This window comes from Trematomus bernacchii, unplaced genomic scaffold (assembly GCF_902827165.1).
Source record: "Trematomus bernacchii unplaced genomic scaffold, fTreBer1.1, whole genome shotgun sequence".
Classification (NCBI taxonomy): Eukaryota; Metazoa; Chordata; class Actinopteri; order Perciformes; family Nototheniidae; genus Trematomus; species Trematomus bernacchii.
The window spans coordinates 10,591,135-10,614,074 of NW_022987547.1; the positions used below are offsets into that span (position 1 = coordinate 10,591,135).

The 22,940-nt window shown below is 40.2% G+C and overlaps 1 protein-coding gene across 3 annotated transcripts in view; it reads right to left on the reverse strand.

The window, feature by feature from the left end:
• Positions 1 to 22,628, reverse strand: part of garnl3 (GTPase activating Rap/RanGAP domain like 3) — a 79,959-nt gene extending 57,331 nt beyond the window's left edge. For 2 of the 3 annotated variants that reach the window (XM_034123220.1, XM_034123218.1), the window contains exon 1: positions 22,168 to 22,628. In XM_034123220.1, the coding sequence (XP_033979111.1) occupies positions 22,168 to 22,265 (98 nt within the window). In that variant the 5' untranslated portion in view covers positions 22,266 to 22,628. Of the gene's footprint in view, positions 1 to 1,511; positions 1,765 to 22,167 lie in introns of those variants that run through there. The other variant, XM_034123219.1, reaches the window with a different exon arrangement.
• Positions 22,629 to 22,940: the final 312 nt, after the last annotated feature.

Below are 22,940 nucleotides of genomic sequence, written 5' to 3' on the forward strand. Positions count from 1 at the left end.
TTTTTATCCGTTATGTTCAATAAGACTCTTTAAACTCTCAAAGCATTCAATATAGTTGCTCTTTTTGAGACTGCGTTAGAAAGAAAAGCAAATACACCAGAAGACCTTGGTGCTTAGAGCTGAAGAAGCTAACTCAAGACTCTTGAGACAGACCTTTAAAAAGAGCCAACATTCAGAATGTATCCACCAGCCAACAGCTTTTCTGACTCATACATCCACAACTGGCAAATACATGTAACAATCTAAATAATTCAAACTTCACTCAACCGTTTCCTGCAGCAAATCTTAGGAATTACTGCACATATTTGGAGACGTTGGTACCTTTTAGACACAGATTGACCACAGATATGCTGAGACGATTCTTAGAAATAACTAATTCAGCCTACTTGATAACAAATTGACTTATCAACTAATTCTCAAACGTCCAATTAACCAACCTATTGACAAAGTGGGAGCAGCCCCACAATGCAGATTCATTGCTAACCCATCCTTCAATTATCTATGAACGACTCAAGATTATTCTTATTAAAACAGGCACACAAGTTATTTAGCTATAGATATATAAAGAAATAAGAAATATAGGGACGATAATTCCAACACAAAGCAAATTCATGCCATAACAACAAGTCACTGGGGCATTTCATGAACAATTCAAGACATCTTTTGCTCTTCCCTCCTCCCTCTCTACACAATTGGTGCAGCATGGAGAGGAGGAGGAGTCTTTGCTATTGGCAGCAGCACTGTGCCATAAGAGCTTTAGGTTCACTATATGATCTATCTGTTCAAGTGTCACTGCAGCCAGCCTCCTGCTGCTAAAGAGCTGCTAAAGAGCTGCAGCATGCCATTTTCTAATCAACGTGAGTGGCTGGAAATTAGCTGCTACACTGCACCTTAGAATACAACTGAACGTAGCTTTGTACCTGCCCACAGTGAGGCCACATATGTTATTCTGTCGCTGCCATACACACAGGCAGAGCTGCATGCACCTCAACTGAAGAGCATGTCATGCATTATTCATGATTTCCCCTGCACATATCTGCACTCCAGAAGGAAAGAAACGGGACAGATGAATTAATAAGCAATATCCGCACACATGAACCGACTTTACAATTCATAAAACTGGTGCAAAGCTGCACATAAACTGGTCCAATTAAAAGAGTCCGTTGAGGAGCGTCAATACTTCCAGCCTGGATACTTGTGGATTCAGTGGCGCTCAGTTTGCCAGCAGAGTAAACGGAAAAAGATCAATAAATTATGCAGTTCATATACAACTAGACACAAAGCTGAATCCCAAAACCGTCGATTTCTGCAAACACAATTAGCGTAATAATAAGGCACTTTGCGCAGCAACAAATGGTTTGCTTTGCACACCTGTCCTCAGCTTTGTCTCATTTTCTGCATAATAAAACAGTGCTGCAGGGATATGACAGAGCGACGACAGAGAGCAGCAATGCATTCAACAGATGACATGCAGAAAGGATATTTGTTTGGGATATTATTTTTTTTTTTACCGATGATTGAAAGTCAACAGTTTGTTAGAGGCTTGATCCACACTGTTCATGTCCCCATGCGATGTCAGTCCAGCGGACAAGTCGATAACAAACCGGCTCCTCAGCTTCTGCTTCCCCCTCTTTCCGTGTGTTTCTCCTCGTTAAGAGCGCAGGAACATCACTGCGGCGCAAACAACTCCGACAAACTGATCCAAAAAACCCGGCTGGTGGTCTCTGGTCTCCGCGCGCAACTGGTCACAGCATGATAATGAAGCGGAACGGCTCTGTGCCACAGAAGCATGTGTTTACTGTGTGATTCCCCCCCCCCCCTTTCTCTCTACCCTTTCCTCCCCCCTCCCTCTCTATCTCTCTCTCTTTCTAATGGTGCATTTCAATCCAGCACACTTTGTTGCTGGGGGCTCTGCAGAGCAAAAGGCACCATTCAGAGCAGATTATGCTTATCATTTTTTCCCCCTTTGAGTTGCTGTTACATCACTGTCAATTATGTGGAGCTCCTCTACAGTAACTATGTCCTGGAGCCAGAGAGATGTCAGGAAGCAGGAGGACTGAGACTGCAGGTTCATCATGTCATCCGGTGGGAGCACTGACACAAAATGTGAGGGATGTGTAACATGCATTTACCTTTTTTACAGCTCTCAAATGCTTTTTCATGTCAGTTAAGAGCAGAAAAAGACAGGAAATGTTGTCTGGGGTCAGCTTTGCATCATGTAATGTCCAAATATTTAGAGCATATCAGCTTTTATTTTGAAATCAATAACATGTTAAGTACTAATAAGTGGTAGAAGAATGAATCATATATTTTCTTTGATTAAAATATAAATACTATGGTATTAAAATACACTGTTTCAACTCCCTGAATGAAATTGTTAAGTAGAAGTACTACAAGCTAAATAAATAACATGTATCAAAATACTCAGTATGCAGAATAGCTCTTTTTGCAGTATTAAGTTATTATAGAACACAATATTACGGGAATATTAGTATTATAACATGTTTTATAATTAACTAGAAACTATTGCATATGTTTGGGTCATGTACGTCTCTGCAAAACTACTGGATTTCAATTTTCAATACTTAGTCAGAGGTCACTGGTACGCGTAGCCTAATGCCTTTACTGCAGTATTTGGCATCCCCAACCTGCCATAGCCTTTGCAACATTACTAGAGACATTTTTAATAATTTACAGCTTGAAAGAATCCGTTGAGAGGCTCCTCCAGGAAGTTCAAAAATGTCTGGGGGCCTTTCTTATATGCAAAGAGGATGACCTTCACAGATATTCCAGAAAAAGACCCAAATCCCTTTTTACATATATTTGCTTTACTCATTTATTTAAAACGTTTTATTTTTTATGTATTCTAACCTGAAGAGAATGAGGTAATTATGTGTTGCAAAACTGTAATGTGACACTGTCACAACCGCTCTGTCATATCTGTCCATTTGTGTTTGAAAATTAATATACAAAGAATAAAGAATTAACTAGAAACCATGAATGTTAAACAGGACATATTATGCAAATTCATATTTGTAGTTAGTGTCTCTACTGTGACATGTTTACATGCTTTAATGTTCAAAAAGCTCTTTATTTTCCTCATACTGCCTGTGCTGCTGCACCTCTTTTCACCCTCTGTCTGAAACCAGAGCCCAGTCTGCTCTGATTGGTTAGCTGGCCAGCTCTGTAGTGGTTGGACAACTGCTTCACGTCACGTACAATGAGTAGGAGCACTAGCCACTAGGAGCGCGAGTCTTACATTGTGATGTCACTATGTTCCAGGAAGTAAACAAAGGAGTCCAATGGAGGCGTTTGAGGCAGGGAGAGACAAACATTGATAAACAATAAACAATACAATTTGGGTTGCCATCTTAGGATCAATCGTTTTTGCCTGATCTTAGTTATTCCTCAATAAATAGATGACCCACTTCCTCATACGTTTTAAAGTTATAATGTTAGTATGTCCATACTAATTTTTTTTTATAAAAGGCCAAGTCTGGAGTGGTAAATCTTAACACATTTGTTAATAAATTGATTTGGGTCAACCAGTCAAAGGAAGTTTACTGGCAGCCCATACATTGTATAGGTGCCTTTTTGCTCATCTTTACACCTTTAAAACAATATAAAGGATCTGAAATGACTAGTCTTTCTAACATGTCTCTGACAGAAGATGCTGGTCTTTGTGTTTCTTTGGCCTCTCAGATCCTCACCAATCAATCACTCGTATGTGCTCTCCAGGGTCTACCCATAATCCCACTCAACTGCAGGACCAATATAATGAGGTCATTCACGCAGCCTCCCTCTTCTCCTCTCTTATTCTTTATCTCTCGCTCTAGTCTCTCTCTTCACCTCTTTGCACTTTTCTGCCTCTCATCAACCTACTGACCACTAGGCGGGCAGTGGTCAGTCCCAGAGGTACAGCTGATACGAGATGGCCTTTTGCTATACCACATCTATTAGATCCCAATGTGCAAAGAATATTTTTACTTTCTCCACTTGAATGTTGTCTTTTGTTTAAGCTTTGTTCAAACTAAATGCAGTATGTAGAAAAGTATGTGTACAGTAAGTGCACATTCAATTAAGTTGAACAAATATTGCAATGATCATAAAACATTGTTATTACTAAAACTAGACTATTACAGCAGATATATATTTCTAAGGGGATCATCAGAAGATGTAGGTTTTAAGCATGAGTCCTGGCATTATACACATTATGTAGGTGGTCTGAGAGAAAGCTAGACTTCTGTTTTCAGGTTTTATAATATCTAACGTGTGAGGTTCATCTCTGAAATGCTTCAATGATACTGTAGCTCTCGAGAGACTCAAATCACAGTATGATATCTTTAAGAGCTTTACAAGCACACAAGAAAGAAAACAGGACCGTCATTCGTATTAAATTGGAAATATATACCAGCATAGCGATCAGGAGATGATGGGATGAGGCTGTGGCTCAGTGGATAGTGTGATGGACTTCGAATCAGGAGGTAGCAAGTTTGAGTCCCACTGCAGTCAGCATGTCGTTGTGTCGCTTTGGATAAAAGCGTCTAACAAGTAACATGTCATGATTAAATTAAAGTAGAAGTAAGATTGGCAGGATGAGAGCTGTATACATTCTGGGATTTGTTATGTTTGCCTGTGTTGCGTTTGCCTTTTACTCTAGCTTTAAGGTCATTTGGAAACGGTGTCTGCTTATACACATCTTATACAAGTTTCCTACAACTCCTGAGGGAAATATCTGGCCCTTTAGCTGCTAAATGCTTCACTATGTTCACCAGTGAGTCGCCAACTCTGTCGGTCAGTTTTTTGCTGCCTGCTAAGCAAGTAAAGTCTACAGAGGTTTTTTAGTTTTTTTTGAGAAAACAGCTGCTTGCTTCGAAAGATCAACACAATAAGAACAGTTGGAGTAGACTAAAACATGTAAGATCGCGCACAGCTGCACAGTGGGCTAAAGCTCACTATACAATTCATTTCGTCAAAAGAGGCTGCAGATTTAAATGATAATGGTATATTGTTTTATTACTATATTATATAACTTATAAAGTTATGAGAACTAGTAGCGCAGGGCCATTCAGGATGTGATCCTGCTTCTTGGGTTTAAAAGTGAGTCTAAGCTCACAGTTACAGAAGTGAAGCTACACGCCACGCACCATGACTGAATTCTGAGATGAACCTTTTATGGCCACAATAAAGTCACATTATGTGTATGCAGCAGGTTTAATGAAGACTTTGGAAGATGCTCAGACTGGCCAGCCGACATGCAGTAGCAGCATATTCAATTAAAGCATGGTGCATCTATTGGGCCGCTCTAGGCCCCCATACCGTAATGGTATGGATAGAGGTGCACATTTTTTTTAAAGGTCCCATGTCATGGCCAATTCTACTGATCATAATTCCATTGTTGAGGTATACTAGAATAGATTTATATTGTGCAATTTTCCAAACTCACATTGGTTTCTCATACAGCATCTCTGTATAGTATGTGTATTCACTCTCTGTCCTAAACGGCTTGTTGGAGCTCCTGCCCCCCCCCCCCCCTCCCTGTGAGCCCAGTGGCCGTCTGCGAGACAGCGAGACACAGCGAAACCCAGCCCGAAACCAGCCCGAGCACACACACACACACACACACAGCCTGGCTGGGAGACTCACAGCCTGGCTGGGAGACTCACAGCCTCGCCGCGTCCCGCCGTCTCAGGGAGGACAAATTGGCGGAGCTGCAGCTGAGAAAAGATTGAGTGTGTGTGTGTGAGGAAGTCCGCAGATTGGTCCATTTGGACCAATCCACTTGGACCATTTGGAACAATCCACGTTGGAGAGAAATCTCCAACGAGGCGTTCTGGGGCAGCATAGACAGGTCTTTTCTGTGTTAGAGTTTTACTCGCTACAGGGTGTACTTTGAGGGTTTGTGACTTTGCAGACCATTTACATGCAGAAAAAGCTATAACACACAAGGGGACGGGTAATAACCGGAAAAGCATGACATGGGACCTTTAAACACACACATGCTAATTTAATTTATATCACCGCTTACAGAAAGGCGTGGGGTTTTGTGAAATTAAACATACAGAGATGTCACATAGTTGCCGTTTGCAGACGTGGCCACGCTGTTTTGATGCATGCGCTATGGCCTAAGTTCAGGCCCTTAAAAGGTTAAAAGCACCAAAGTTGGGGTGGGCTGATCGGGTTTTTGCTGTTTTCTTTATAGTACCATTGATACCACTAACTTCACGGCTGGCACTGCACTCCATCAGGCCCTCAGCAAAACACACACAAAACTTGAACTACATTAGTGTTATAATCGTAACTCAAAAAGAGAGAAATTATAGTATGATATCAATTGTAAGTGTGTTTTGTTAACACTGTTTTTAAAAGTGTCTCCAGTATTCAAAACAGGCTGGGAAAAGTACTTGTTACATGTCAGAATATTGAATAAAAGGGATGGACTCCACATGGACAGAAAAGCAAGGGATGTGGCAAAAAGATGTAAAAACAGACTTAATTATTTTCTCCATGCACACCTACACACACACAATAGCAGGTGAAATGTGAGCTAAGGTAAATCTGATACCTTTACAATAGCCCAGCTACAGCCAGTGTCTCCAGCTCAGCCGACACACGACATGAAAGAGTGCAGGAATGCTCAGCTCAGGCTACATGGCACTCAGCTGCTCATCAATTTGTAATCAGTAGAAACCCCCCTCTGTGGCACGCCATGCCACAGGAAAACACCAAGAGATACCAACACACATGGCATTTCTCTCTCTGTGAATGCGACTAATATTAAAAATAGCTCATGCTGAAATGCAGATGAAATCCACATCAGCCTGGAGAAGAAAAATAAACCCTTTTCCAAAATAAAGCCTTTGTTTTCTCACGCCGGGATCGAGTTACAAACAAGACACCTGAACACCCCCGCCTCTAATTAGAGCCTGAAGCCAATCCCACACACACACACACACACCATAAAGACATTCAAACATGTTGCATAAACACAGCTCCATCACACACCCTCCCATTGTCACACTTTGACACCCCACATATGCCTTTGCATAAGGCTTCTGGTTTTAACGGTCGCTGTGAAGGCAGGCTGCAACAAGGGAAGTCGGAAGGGGAAGACTTCCTGTTCACAGATCAGAGTGTTAACGAGGCCCAGGAGCTACAGTTTAATCCTGAATACTTAACAACGCTGCCATGACAGAAATAACTAGTATAATAAGGTCTATCCTGTATAATCAACTGATTCCTAACAATGGCTGAGAAGACATGAAATTCAACAGGTGTTCGTCAGTCCTGATGTCTCCCTTCTTCTCCCTCATCTACATCAAACTGTTGAATTATGATTGTATACAGCTGCAACGAACACAAACGTTTTTGAAATTGTAGATCAACCCTGTGCCCTGCGATAACGTTCCCATACAAAAAAAACTGCATTTTCAATAACTACATCCCAGTTAACGTTTGCGGTTTTAAACATTTGGTAAGCGTTGTAAATTGAAATGTTCAGCAAAAGAATCCTGATTTGGTTTCAAATCAGTACATTTTTAAGCAAACAACATGAATTAAAATGAATCAATGAACATTGAATTTTGTTAAGTGTTTTCTTGACCCATGCGTCCATGCCGTCCTCCTTTCTACATGGATGATTGTGTGATGAGTCAAAAATCTAATCTTTATAAGATGTGGCGATGCAGTTTTCTGTGTAAGAGAGTAGGAGACCTGGAGATCATTTTTGGGCTCCGGATCGCCTCACAAAATGTTTAATGTGTATAAACAGTTGGGATTATATAAAAAAAGTGTACTAGTACAACACCAGGCTGTAAATCTGGAGATTTTTTCATATTACACGAGGTCTTAAAGTAGCTTTGTTTTATTAAACCAACAGTAAAAAACCTTACAGTATTAATATTATAGAAGAGAATTAGCGATTCACTTTTAAGTAAGTGGATTCAGTGAAATATATTCAAATGTTCTTTTAGCTTTTGTGCTAAAACAAACCTAATTGGGTCACACACCCACCCTAAACTCAACCTTCCACCATGCTGAATAATCAGTAAGTCCCATTTATTTCGATTTATATGGGGTCTCAGAATTAGTTAAGAAGTGAAATATAAACTATAACCCTCAATCTTCAACTCTTGTGTATGCGTGTGTGTGCGTGTGCGTGTGCGTGTGCGTGTGCGTGTGACACAGCAGTGTTGGACTATCCCAGGCTTCGTGTTCCCCAGACAGAGGCGAACTTCAAAGCTCAGGTTATAACTGGAGGTGTAAGCATTATCGTGAGTGGGCTGATGTGTCCATGCCAGTAGAGGTTGTAATGGTGCAATATGTGTGTGTGTATGCACAAGCACTCAGCAGCTGAAGCCGGTGAAGCTGCATGATGCGGATCAGGAGCTCTCGACTCAATAGTGTGTTAATCCCTGGAAGCTCCGCCGCCTTCTCTCTGGACGGCTGCCACTCCGGCCTTTTAGTCTCACCGAGCAAACTACGGCACCTTTCCCACGCGTCGGATAAACAAAACCCTGGTACTGTGTGTGTGTGTGTGTGTGTGTGTGTGTGTGTGTGTGTGTGTACAATGTGATTAGATTTTTTTTAGTCAATTTATTGAACATGTCATAACAAAAACATACAACAATAATAATAATATATATATATATATATATATATATATATATATATCATTTTCCTTCTTGTTTTTTCTCCCTCATAATAATAATTATAACAAAGTACAACAAATAATAATACAAAAAAAACAAAAACGAAAATAAATAATAATAATTCTCAAATAGTCTCTGTCATGTTCAACAGGGGCAAGAAGAAGCTTAAAAAAAACTGTTCTGGTCCTACCCCCTCTAGCATACATTTTCCTTTTAAATAAAATATTAGGTCATCGTCATCAGCGATATGTTTGTCTTGTTAATTTTTATTTTTTTTTACAAAACAATCAGAAAGAAATTACTTTTACAATTACAAGAAATAACAAATGGGATTTTACAGGTCCTGTTCATAACCATTCATGATTTGGCTCCTAAATAATACTTTCAGTTCAGATAGACTTGTACAATATTTCAGTGCATCATTACAGTTATTCCACAGACTAACACCTTTTGATGAGATGCAATGAAGTTTGGCATTTGTTCGTACGGGTGGTTTTTTGAAAATGCAGTTTCAGATGTGCAGCTACACTGGCTCCAATTGGAGTCATGTCTCTAAATAGCTGTATGGAAATGAATAAAAGATGTAATGCAAAGTGTGTGTAGCACTGCTAAAAGCCCCAACACAGCAGGGGTTGTATCTGTCACACTTATCTAGAAACAACATGCAAATGTGCAGTACACACCTCACCTGCTATGATGCTACCCATCATTGATAGGGCTTTGCTCCCTGGGTAATATGTAACCTGGAGGAGGAAGCTGGTGATACACGGCTTCATTTGATTATGGCATGATTAGACCTGCACCACACTCTGGAAAAGTAGAGGCAGCAAAATAATAATATATGAAGACATTTAGTTTAGATTGAGGAGTTGTTGGCAGATGTGGAAAGTACATTTACTCAAGGAATGTACTTAAATACACTTCTAAAGTACTGAGCTTCTTATAAGAACAACATATTTTAGGTTCAAATCTGCTGTATTTTCATGACCATTATAGTTACTTTTAATATTTAGGATTATAATAAGATTGTTAATGATGAAAACCGCTGCGACCTCTTCAAATGTTAGTTACTGTAATTCAATCAAAAAGGGCAAAACAATTTAAAGTAATTAGTGGATGAGAGCCATAGTGCTAAAATGATCCACATTTTTTACAAGAAAACGAGGGAAGTAAGTGAATTAAAGTATAGCACAACTTTGTTTTTTTCTCCCTCCAACCCTGAACATGACTCCTCAGATTTATCCTTTGACCCCTGAACATGGCAATATTACTAAGTGGCTTTAGCCTTATTTTGCAGTTACTGCTAACATGTCTTGTTTGAGTCATACATAGCAGACAAAATGAAGACAAAGAGACGCCAAACAACCAAAAAAAAAAAAAAAAAAAACTACAAAAAGATGTAACATTACCAAAAATGTACATTTAATCTCTACAATAAGATGTCAAATGACATAAAAAGAGAATAGGTACAGTACGTCTACAAAGACATGTACAATTCAGTCTCTTTGAATCTGCAGCTTTAGTGTCTATTGATATCACCGTCCTCAGGGGGCAATTGTCTCTGTCAATGAGCCTGACCCCTAGATAGGTAGACGCTGGATTCAACTACTTCACTGCATCTAATGTAGATACAACAAGCATGCCATTTTCAAAAATAACTATGTTTACTCACTTTAAATACATATTTATGTTAATAATTCTGTACTTTGTCTGAATGCATACTTTTAATTGCAGTGCAGTAACAACGATTTATTGAGTAATCCAGCAACAAAGAATAATTCAGCAACTATTGGTCATTCTTTAAACAGTTTCTTTAAAAAGCACAATATCTTCACTGGTTTCAGATACTCAAATATGAGATTGGATTATTTTTTGTCAAAGATGGAACAAGTTTTTTTTTTTCTTTTTTATTGAATACTTTTGTCATTTTTTTTTAACAAAAATGGCTAATCACTGATCAACTAAGTTATCTGCAGATATTACAAAGTGTATGCTTTGTTGATATTGGAATATTTTGTGCATAGCTGTGTTTCAGTTAAGTACAAGACCTTGGTTCTTCTTGCATCTCTGTTTATATTTTATTTTAGATTAAGTTATAACTTCAAACCTCTGGATGTATTTTCAGTCTATCAGTATAATGCTGCTTTGATGGTTTCCCATATTCTCTAACGGCGGTCATTTGCACACAAAAGCCCCCACACACACACACACACACACACACACACACACACACACACACACACACACACACACACACACACACACACACACACACACACACACACACACACACACACACACACACACACACACACACACACACACACACACACACACACACACACACACACACACACACACACACACACACACACACACACACACACACACACACACACACACACACACACACACACACACACACACACACACACACACACACACACACACACACACACACACACACACACACACACACACACACACACACACACACACACACACACACACTTTGGATTCAGTGCTCGGCCTCTTTGTTTCTCGTGCGTCCCAAATGCCAGCAGGTCACCGCGTGGCCTCTGTGAAATGCCACTGTGTCGGGCTGCAGCGATTGATGATGGGTCTCTCATTAAATGTGATCAGGAGAATTAACCTCCGCCTGTAGCCATCAGGACGGCTCTGTACACACTCTGCCCTTCGCCCTGTGGCTACATGCTGCAAATATACACACGTGTTTCCATTTGTACACTTTTTTGGGACACTGACAATGCACTTAGTCCTGAATAAACACAAGGGAGGCATTAGTACTTAAGGTCAAAAACTGCCATTTCCATTTTAGAGAACACAAAGAAATTCACTGGGTTTTTTTCTGAAGCTACTCGAGCCCAGCTGCTCTCCATAAATGTCACTGCGTCTTAATGCACTTTCTCCTCCTTGTGGAAGAGCATGTCATTCATAATGTTTCACCTATTTTTAAATAGCTTACACTTTTAAATGTTTCTGCAGCTCTTCAGCTTCATTTTCTCAGAGTTGTGTAGAATAAAAAAAGCTTAAACTCCGTGCATAAAGATCCTGAAGGTTGTTTTAAATCACCTTTAAGTGGTCCTCCACTTTAGGGTGACATCAGTGCTTTGACAGGGAGAGTCTGCCCTCTTGTGGTCATAACTTGTAGCACAATATCAACAAGAAACATGCATACATTTGACTTGTGAGTTTATTCAAACAAGATATATTATTTATATGATGTATTAGTACAGTAATATCCGCCTTCCTATTTTTAGTTTTGTTATGAAATACGAACATTTGTATCCTATTTTCTTGAAGATTGGGGTCTTTTGATTATCAATCCAATAAAAAACAACTATTAATCCATCTAGAATATGTTTTGTTGCTTTAGGGCAAACATTTTCATAAAGACTGTAAAAAATGTGATCATAATTGATGTAAAAAGAAAATAGTGAAATATGCATTTAAAGTCATATTGTGGGAACACATTAAAACTAGTTTTGTATGAAGTCATTTGTGAATCCTGAATCAGTCTGTGTTTTCAGATTATTTAGACTTTTGTTCGTGAACCAGTATCTATGTTATTATCTCCTGTTTGTTACTTCCACCCTACACATCACAAAAACCTGTTCATATAATCACAAATGTCAAATATGAATAATTATTGGCTTTAGATTGATGTAATTCTTAAAGGACCAGGTGTGGTTTCTGTGAGCTGGCTACAGATTGATTAAACCTACAAACAGTCACTGCCTGTGTCCCCATGAAGTAACACATGGAAAATCACAATTTAGTTGTATATGTTAAAAAAAAGAAAGAAAGTAGCCTATGTCCATTTGCAATCAATTATGCTTCTTTGACCTCAGCTTCACTTTATGTTAAGCACTAGTTAGAAAATGTTAGCAAATGTCACCATATGTGATTTTGATCATGTATTATGTCCACCTCAGTTCCTTATTTTATTGATTAGAAAAACATGTCATGAGATATTTTAATATATAAAGATTTACATGTCTTTGAATGGGAGCATCTAGGAGTCCAAAAGTCGTGCTGCGGAGAGTTTAATGTCCCTACTGAAGATGGTACACATTTCATGCAAATATGCACCTGTATCTTTTACATCACATAGCTTTTTTACCAAAAATACCTAAAAGCCAATACGGAAAACAGGATATTACATACAGATGTTCTAATTTCAAGATGGCTCATAAGGAAATGGAAACATGCAATGTAATCCATACACTACAGTCTTGGAAAGTCCCGGAGAGATTTCATTTAAACAACTTAACTAGAGCCACATCTTTCCAGCCTCTACTGAAAATAGACCCTTCCTAGATAGTTTCCACACATATCTCTACCATTTCGTTCTGTTGCTCACTCTCTAACCAAGAGGAGGGTTTTCTTGGCGGGCCTCCCTTAGAAACCGCAGGGTAAAAATGTACAACAGTAACCCTTCACAGGCTCCATTTCCTGGATGGCTTTTTCAGGGTTATGACGGGGGCAGTGGGCAGAATACACACAGACGCACTCACACTGTGCACACTTCCTTTGATCCCTCTTACTTCAACACACACTCACTTTTCACTTTGCGTCATCTCTTAACCGTGGTTAAAAGAGGAAGTTTATACGAGTTCTGGAATAAAAGTGGCTTGTGGCATCTCAACCGATACCTTTTCTTTAAGCACAGCTCTCTCTACGCTGCAGCCAGCTATAATGGGAAATGTTTTTCCAGTTTCCAAGATTTCCCGGAGCAGTGTATTTTAAATGTGTAGGTATGAAGCCCTAAATGGAAGCAGATGTTTCAGTTTGAGAGAAGAAGAAGTTTACATAGGGCTGTAATCAAGCGAGGGATTTTTTCTCCTTTCTTTTTTTTTTTCTTCCAGTAATTTGAATCTATTTTTCTGTCTAAATGAGGCCGGTGCACTGCATTGTGCGCACGGCTGAACCGTGCCGGGTTGAGCTGAGCTATGCAGCCACATATGGGAGTGATTACAGTCCATGTGTTTATCAGACCTCACTGAGGGACCGCTGTACGGCTGAGCGGAGCACAACCAGCCTCACACACCATTCACATGTCCCCGCTGCAACCTTCTATGGAGATCAGACAAGTGTTACAGTTTTGCACCAACGCTTGACATACAATCATAATACCTCAGCTGGAACGATTACTTATCAAAGCTGTAATGGCTGCAATTGAATGGAACAAACCTCTAATATCGATGAAACCCATTGAAGCAAGGAGAAATGTTAAGCGTGCTAAGAAGAAATGGCTCTCTGAATCAGGAACATGCTTAAATGAACACATGATTGGTCTTTTTTATGTTGTTATATTCATCAAGAAGGATTTGTTCTATGTTCGGTTTGTTTGACTGTTTGTCAGCAGGATTACGGAAAAAATACTGGCCTGATTTTCAGGGAACTTGTCGGAAAGGTGCATCATGTGCCAAGGAAAAAACTATAATTATTTTGGTTTGGATCCAATCACAAGGCGGATACTCAAAGGATGTTTCACTTTCCTTAAAGAGGCCCTATTCTGCTTCTTGGGGTTTTCATTTTCCTGTAGTGCATTATAGAGGTTTTGTGCATGTAAATGGTCTGCAGAGGCTAAAATCCTAAAGTTCCCTGCAGGGGGAGTTTCTATTTTCCAATGATAATAAAGAATTCATTTCAAAATAACCAACAATGTTTCACAAACCATGTTTGAAATGGTGTTCACAGCTTTGAAAAATGGCCAATATATTGAGGCAAAATGCCAACCTAATACAACTTTATCAAAAACCATAGCGAACCTTAAAGGTGGGGTAGGTAATTTTGGAGAAACCAGCTCGAGTGCGCAAGAATTTGAAAATACACAACCGGAAAAAATCTGCCACTTCCTTATAGAGCCCCTCCTCCAACACACACGAACGCGCACATGACCAATGAGGGCACGAGATAAGTTTGTGCACAGATGGAAGGCTGACAGGCAGGTAGGCCATCCAGTTATTTTAGCCGGGCCGGCTCAGATGATTGGTCGTACTTTTTACAGTACTACGGCTTCCACAGATGACATTTTTTTATGGATTTTTTGTCAAAGCACTTAAGATATTCATTGCTATCGGGATGTTAAGAGCATTCCATGGAATATAACAACAAGTGTATCTCGAGCCGGTTTCTCAAACTTACCTACCCTACCTTTAATTTGAAATTGTTTTTAAAAATGGAATGTTAAGATGACTAACCACAACAACCAAATCCGACTATTTGCCTTTAATATAATGCAAAATTATTTTTCCATCACCAAATTAAAACCATCTTGACTGCATCTGCATTGTCTCTTGTGCAATGCTAACACACATCCAACTACATAAAGTAAACATGTGTGTGTAGGAGGTCTGCGTCTAACGTGTGTCTGCGTCTAACGTGTGTGTGTGTGTGTGTGTGTCTGCATCTAACGTGTGTGTGTTTGTGTGTGTGTGTGTGTGTGTGTGTCTGCGTCTAATGTGTGTGTGTGTGTGTGTGTGTGTGTGTGTGTGTGTGTGTGCGTGCGTGCGTGAGAGAGAGCTAAATGAGTTCACTGTATGCGAAGCACAGGAGTGCCTTAAGTCAGCAAAAATGTCAGTAAGTCCATCAATCCCCCTCCCGCTGGGGGCTTTATGACAGACTGTAACGCAGAGGGAGACCCTGCAGCAGAAAGCCTTCCTCTTTCCTTCTGTCTGCAAGCAAATGCTCCATCTTTGCTAGTGCATTTTTAATACTACAAACATAGAAAACATGTCTGACATTCAGAGCATATGTTCGTCATTCACATGCTGCCTTGAAGCTTTCTGTAAAAACCACAAGAGGGTCCTAACACATTTATCCTCTCTTAAAAAAGGCATTTTGGTTCAAAACTGCCTCGCCCGACCCTTTTTAAAGCACCTTAATGCAGCACTTGAGCTACATCTGGCTCCAGTCTTGTGCCAATCTGACAAGCAGGCAACCCCCTGGCAACTGCAGTCACAGAACATTGTGGGTTTGGCAGCAGGAGAGGTTAATGAAGACACCGATAGCATTTCAGAGCGCACGCACTCAAATGACCTCTGAAATGAGCAGTTCAGGCAGAGGGAGTGAGAGTCAGAGTTTTGGCGGCTGCAGGATGTATTTTTGCTCCGTTAATGTTGCAAGGTGAAGTTATAGCTGCTTTATGAGAAGCTATTTGTTCATTCAGGCTCGCATGGATGGAAAAGAAAGCAAGGCGGGTTCTGTATTGATTAATGATTAAACACACAAAGCAAACTAATCCAGGGCCGTCAAATCTAATCTCCCTCTCTACATCAGAACAAGCGCCTTATCTCAAAGTGTTTGTTAGGTCTGCGTTACCAAATTAAACCATAGTAACATGTTCTATTCACACATTGGCCTGTGTTCGCCTGGTGATAAATGGGCTGTTCTGCTCTCCGCATGCCTTTCCTTAAATGAACTACAAATGTTCTGTTATGGATTGACAAGAGAGCCCCGAGAAACCACATGCTGAGGTTAGTTTCCACCACATCAGAATGTCCTGATGTTGCCATTTTCTGATGTTTAGCACTGGCTTCATCTTCCTCTGTTGGTCAGTGTTTGTATGTTTGTTGCTTCTTAATGTGTTTTACTTTCTTTCAGATGTTCCTTTGTCGCTCTGGTTCTGTCTCTCAGAGTTATGTTTGTTCTGCCAGAGATTTATTTGACTCTTCAAGTGTCACTGTGTAGCCTAATCCCATTCACTCACAATTAGTTTGGGCTCACTCTGTGAAGTCTGAGACGGACCAGAACTGAGAGTTCAGTGACAGGCGGAGTCGATATGCTAAAATTGTTATGAAAATTAATAGGAAAAGACATTCAATAGGTCTGGATTTGTTATTCCTGGAGTATATCCAGATGCTTCATGACTGAAGGAGAAAGAACTTGCCCAAAGTTGTGTGTGCTTGTTTTATGCATACTTTTTTTAAGAGTACTCATACAGCACTCCTTTGACATCAGAAGCATTTGTAGGGCTGTCAAGTTAACGTGTTAATAACGCCACTAATTATTTTAACGTGCGATTAACGCATGTGTATTTGTCCTCGGCCTGCCCCGTAGTTTCAGAGCCTAAAGACTTAACGTTGTTGTTGTTGTTGTTAGTTGGATGGTGGGAGATTCTAACGAGAGATATGGATACAAAAAAAGGTGTTTTAAACAGCAAGCCCAGCACACAACTGACAGCCGCTCGCTTGCGGCAGACCACGCTTGAAAGTTTGCCGGAGAGACGCCTGGACACGGCGTCTACGAGCAGCAAGCTTTCAACAGCGATAGCTAAATGGGTGGCTACAGCTTGCAGGACAATTAACATTGTGGAGGACGAGGGACTGTGTGAGATAATTCGGATCGCATCCAACGTGTCGACTGCACATCACAGCGCATTATTTTGACCCTAGGTGGGAACTTCAGTCTCATGCTTTGACTGTTATGAAGACAGAGGAGCGGCATTTCGCCGACAACTGTAAACAGGCTTGTCTGTTTGAGCAACTGGCTCAGTGCAGAGAAGTACACAGGGTTGGGAGAGAGTGAAGAGAGAGAGAGAGAGAGGTTCCAGGTTGTTGTGTTGAGAATATTCAGGAGAATATTTGTAATTGTTCCAATGATAAACAAACATTTGCATAAAGCATATTTGTCCACTCATATGTTGATAAGAGTGTTAAAAACTTGAAAAATATTCCTCTAAGGTACATTTAGAACAGATAAAAAATGTGCGATTAATTTGTGATTAACTATGTTAATTGACTGACAACCCTAGAAATTAGCAACAGATGCAGAGATCTCTACCGTTTGTCGATGCCAACATACTGCATACTATATGTTCCATCAGTACGCACTGCATACTAAACAAAAGGTTCAGTATGCCATCAGCCTTTTACTTCATGTGACTGGACACATGACTAACAGTCTGACCCGGCCTGCAGCTCTCATATCTCTCACAACTTCCAAACCAACATTATTACACTGACATCATACTGTGAATCTATTGGTCACTTTCAAGTCTGTAGACCAATAAAAACTTAATTAGGTGACATATGACAGTTTATAGCCTGGCTCAAAATCTCTGCCATTGCCCAGCCTGTAGTGACGCAATGCATATAGGGAAATGTCATTATATCCAGTAAGCTCATGCCAAATAATCAGAAATATGGGCTGATCTAGTACAGCCAGTCATTTTTAGCATACAAAAAATACACACAGCATGCAGTTGAGCATGTCCATTAGGCTCACTTGCTATACATCCAGGTATTTTTCACATAGACAAAACCCACAAATGTATACAGTTGGAAAGTACTTTGCCACCAACTTTACATCATAATTTGTACGCATGGAATAAACACTTTCCAGATTCCAAACACAGTCATTCCTTTTTACTCTATGCATTCTTCATCATGTCATAACCTGGCGCCTACATCACCCACAATGCTACTTGACCACCGAAAATTCAGATTACCATTTGGTTGTATTATGCAAGTACTGGGTAATGTAGCCATACACTGCTAGCTCTGAGCAGAGATTAACAGCAGGGTATAGAAAACTCACTTCATTTCAAAACGTTGAATAACCAACGCTGACTCATGTGACATCACCTGAGGCGATCTATCAGATTTGGTCGATTCCCACAATACTTAAAAAAAAAAAAAAACGTAAGCAGCAGAATTCCCTTCGGCTGGAGATATTTATGCTTTTTAACCACATCAAGGTTCAAGGTTCAAGGTTCAAGGTTCTTTATTTGGTCATATGAAAATATCTACAGTGTAGTTATGCCGATGAAATTCTTAGGCCACAGGCTTCTCCAACAGTGCAACACAATAACATAGATAAACAGAAAAATATAGTGCAAGTAATAGTAAATAGTAAATACAAAAAGAAAAATAATTTAAAAAAGTGAAATAGTGAAATAGTGCAATAAGAGTCTATGCAAGTTATTGGAATGATATATTAGATAAATAGATAAATAATTACTAAGTAGCAGATGAATGTTATGGATGTTGTTTTAACAGTTCAGGTGTTTAAAGATGTTGTTTCAGCAGTTCAGTTGTTTAGCAGTCTTATTGCCTGTGGTATGATTTACTTTTGCAACATGTAACGTTAGTTTCTGAAGACATGCACAACTAACACTCTTAATGTACAGTATGCAGGATAGCATTACACTGCCATCACACAAAAACATAATCAAATAGACCCGTGAACAGACTTTGATGTGTACAATCGGTTGTTTTCCACATTATGCTCTGCCAAATGTGGTCACACAAAACTGTTGACATACAGCATGCACTGCAGATAGACATCAAGTTCAAATACGTGAAACCAGCACATCGGAGGAAAATGACCAATCGATTGGCAGCTTTTACCTGCAGCTCTGCAGATACCTGCTGTCAGAGAACACCTGCCAACTGGCTGTCCACTCACTTTGTTAGATAAAGCTTAGTCACTGTGAAGCAGAGTCCAAAACATACTCAGAAATAATAATGTGATGCGTGTGTTTTTATACTGAAGCAGATCAGCATGTAGAGATGAGCCCAGATCATGAGAATTCAACACTAACATTGTACATAATCTTGGATCCCCACACTAAAATGTCAGTGGTAGGAAGTAACAAAGTACATTTAATCAAAACCTGAATCTAAACTGTTGGAGAGAAACTCCCTCTGGAGGGAACACAGGGATTTTAGCCTTTGCAGACCATTTACATGCACAGAAACCTATAAACACACTACAGGAAAGGAAACTCCCAAAAGCAGAACAAGGCCCCTTTAAAACTTCACTTACAGTACAATAAAATATTTCAAGGAAAAGTTGGAGAAAAGACAGAGTAGTGATTTACATTTTGTAGCAAAACTTTTCTTATTCCTTATTTCCTGCCTTATTAATCATCTCACGTCCACTCAGATGTACCAGTAGAGCCTTTAGAAGGTCCAGACCCCTAGGTTGGGAACCACTGCTAATAAATGAATGCATCAATGTAAACAATGTCATAACAATTATATCAGTCACAGGGGCCATTTATCTGCAAAATTAGTACTTGAACTTTTGATACTTTAGTTGCATTTTGTTGAGAACCCCTATCTTCTGTAACTATAGTGTTTAGAGTATTTCCCCATGTTGTTTTGGTGCTTAATCAAAGGACGCAGTATTTTCCTCACTGTCTCTGAGACTGCTCCTGCAGCCTGGAAGAGAAAGAGGGCAGATCGATATCCAGATAAAACCACCTCATGACATACTTCCACAGGCAAACACACGGAAACACTTCATCCAGTGTTCATCCAGCTAGTGTGTGTGTGAGTGAGGGTACTATGCATGAGAAAGCACATTTCTAACATACTGTGTGTCTACAGATGTTACGTCCGTTTGGTCATGCACCTCTGCAGCACAATGAATTATACACAGAGCTCTCCCCAGCCCTTTTCCTTAAGTGTCTTTCATATCACGGAGAATCTATTTCCCCTGCAGTAGCACTACAGGCTTGCCTCTGACTGATTGTGTGTTAAACTGCTGGTGTCTGAGAGACAGTCTGCCAGGAAGCTCTGCTCTATGACTCCGGGTCCCCGGCACGCAGACAAGAAGCGAGCCTCTTCACCGCACAGGATAAATCAAGCTCATTACAAGAGATGTGTAATTTGAAAGTAAGTGTTTGGCACAAAGCTGGCCAAATCTCGCCCACGTGTACACCCTTATTTGGAGACTGGGACCTGGCAGCTTGGATGGAGACAGATCTCCGATAAAAGAGTCTTATATCAAACACACACACATACTGAGACAAAGGCATCAGTGAAAAGGGCAATGAAGCGAGAATCATGAGTACATTTGCACTTCATGTACACCTCCACAGATTGTCGGAAATAGCAGGAAATGAGAGTGGAGGTGGAAGAAAGGGAGATTATGTGATCGGAACAATACAGACAATCAGATCAGGATAATGACAACTAGAGCTCCAAATGTTAAGTGGATTCATTGATATAAAGAAAATTAATTGGCCACTTGTTAGAAAAAAAAGTAATTTTCTCAACAAAAATGCCAAACATTCTGATGGTTTAAACTTAACTTAAAAAGTGATCAACTTTAGGCAGTCTTACACTTAAGTCAATTGAATATTTTTGAGATTCTTAAAGTAATAATGACAAAACCAGACATTTAAGAAGGAGATAACTGGTGACTCTGTTCACTAAAACATGGATAAAGGTGGCAGGTGCGCTTGGAAAACGGTGAATGGAGGCACTCACAAATGTGAGAACAAATAACCACGAGAAAGTATGAATCCAAAAGCTTTTATTTTGGTAACTAAATACATTTTGGAGTGCCAGGATGACCTTCCTGTTCAAAACAAGACATGTTTTGATTGTTATGTTGTACCTTTAAACGGGTTTGCAGATTTGTCCCTAACACTTTAGGTCACTGGGTTCAAATTGACCCATTTTGATATAGGCCTACTACGTTTCCTTTACTAGTACCAAATTGATATTTTGACCGAGTGTTAGTTAACATGTAACCTTAAAACTGTCATAAATCTAGGGTTATTCGTCCAAAAACATGTAAATATGATATTGAAAACTGCACAAGATGCAGATTAGATACAGATTAGAGACCATAATGAGTAAACCGATAATGAGAATAAAGATGTGTTGCAAGCTAAAAGAAAACACACATTCCATCACAAGTTCTTGACAAACAATGCTTAGCCAGCGAGGAAGTGTTGTGCACAGCCAGTGGTTATGCAAAGAGGAAGGAAACAGTGTGAACTCAGTAAAAGTGAGAGCCTGACAAACTGACACTATGTAGAAAATGTGGTGCATTAGGGACAACCAGTGTCATCCTGTTGGAGCTGCGCTCAGAATATCTAAAACACCTTCAGGAGGTTTGCCAAAAGAACACTCCCACCACGCTGAGAAGTCAAATCAGTTGCACAGTCTGTGGTCCATCTATCACCCTGACCCCCTGTTATCACGTGTTTATCGCCTCAGGGTGTGTGTGCACTCACAGGTGTGCATTGAAACACTACAGCAGGAGATTTGATCCCAAGAATGTATACCTCCTGACTGTAGGTGGAATTAAAAACTGCATATTCACAGCCGCTCTATGGCGCATGATTGGACAGCCTTCAGGCACTGCTGGTCCACCCAATGAAAACCAGATTTTGGCAATACAATTACGATTGACGGCGTCCTGCCACTGAGCAGCTTTGTCAACATTGCAGGTGCAGACAAATGTATCCGTGCGTAACGATTCCAAACACTAGGAATCAGAGCGCACGGTGTCAGGATACAAAAAAACGATTAAATCAACACAATAAATTAGGCTTTTATGTTCAAATCTGACTCAAATCTCTTAAAATGCAGGTTTTAAGGGCTACTAATGTATGCACACACACCGCTAAATCCCCAAATCCACAAGGTTAAAACACTCATGGCGTGGCTTCATTTAAAGTGCCAGTTTCTGTGGGGTAGTCGAGCCTGTCCCAGACCAAACATCGTAAAAAGACAGAGAGAGGTCCTACCTGGTAATCTCGAAGCTGCAACCCTTCCGAAGGAGCAGGGCTCTCTTCCGCATGATGCCTTTGTCTCTGCCGAGGTACACATTTTTATCTGAATTCATGGGTGCTGGGCGAGCAGGTAGACTCGTGGAAACAGCAGCGCCTTTTTTTCCAAAGGAGAAGAAAATAAAAAGTCCCAAAATGCGAGAGTGAAGGAGGCGGAGGAGAAACAGAGAGAAACGGGCTGGTGGGAAAAAAGAGAGGTGGAAAAAAAATCCTTTGACGCTCGGTCCGAAGAAAGTGATCTTGCAGACTTTCCCCCCCTCAGGCGAGACAAAAGACGGTGTGGTTGGAGCTCTTAGAGGTGCATGGTGTCCGGGGAGGGGAATGTCTCCATGCGGGCTGTAATGCTGCTGCTGTCAACCTGAGAGACCGAGAGTCCTGATCCACTGATCCTGAGGAGTAGAGCCACAGCGCTCCTTCTACTGCTGCCCGGCACTGAGTGCTGTTGGAGGGAGAGAGAGGGAGGAAGGGGGAGAGAGAGAGAGAGAGCAGCACTTCCTCAAACAATGCCCACAATTTAAATCTGTCCTGGAACATTTTGTTTCCTAAATTCTCTATAGACATCGACAACTTATTAAATCATTTAAGAAAATCTTTCCTTTATTGAATATTTGGGAATTTCCAATATTCTTTAATAGGCATACCTCATGAAATTTGATTTGACTAAAATTGTATTTCACAATTAAATTGTTAAAAAAAAATAGAATTGGAGGGATGACACCCTCTTTAATGGT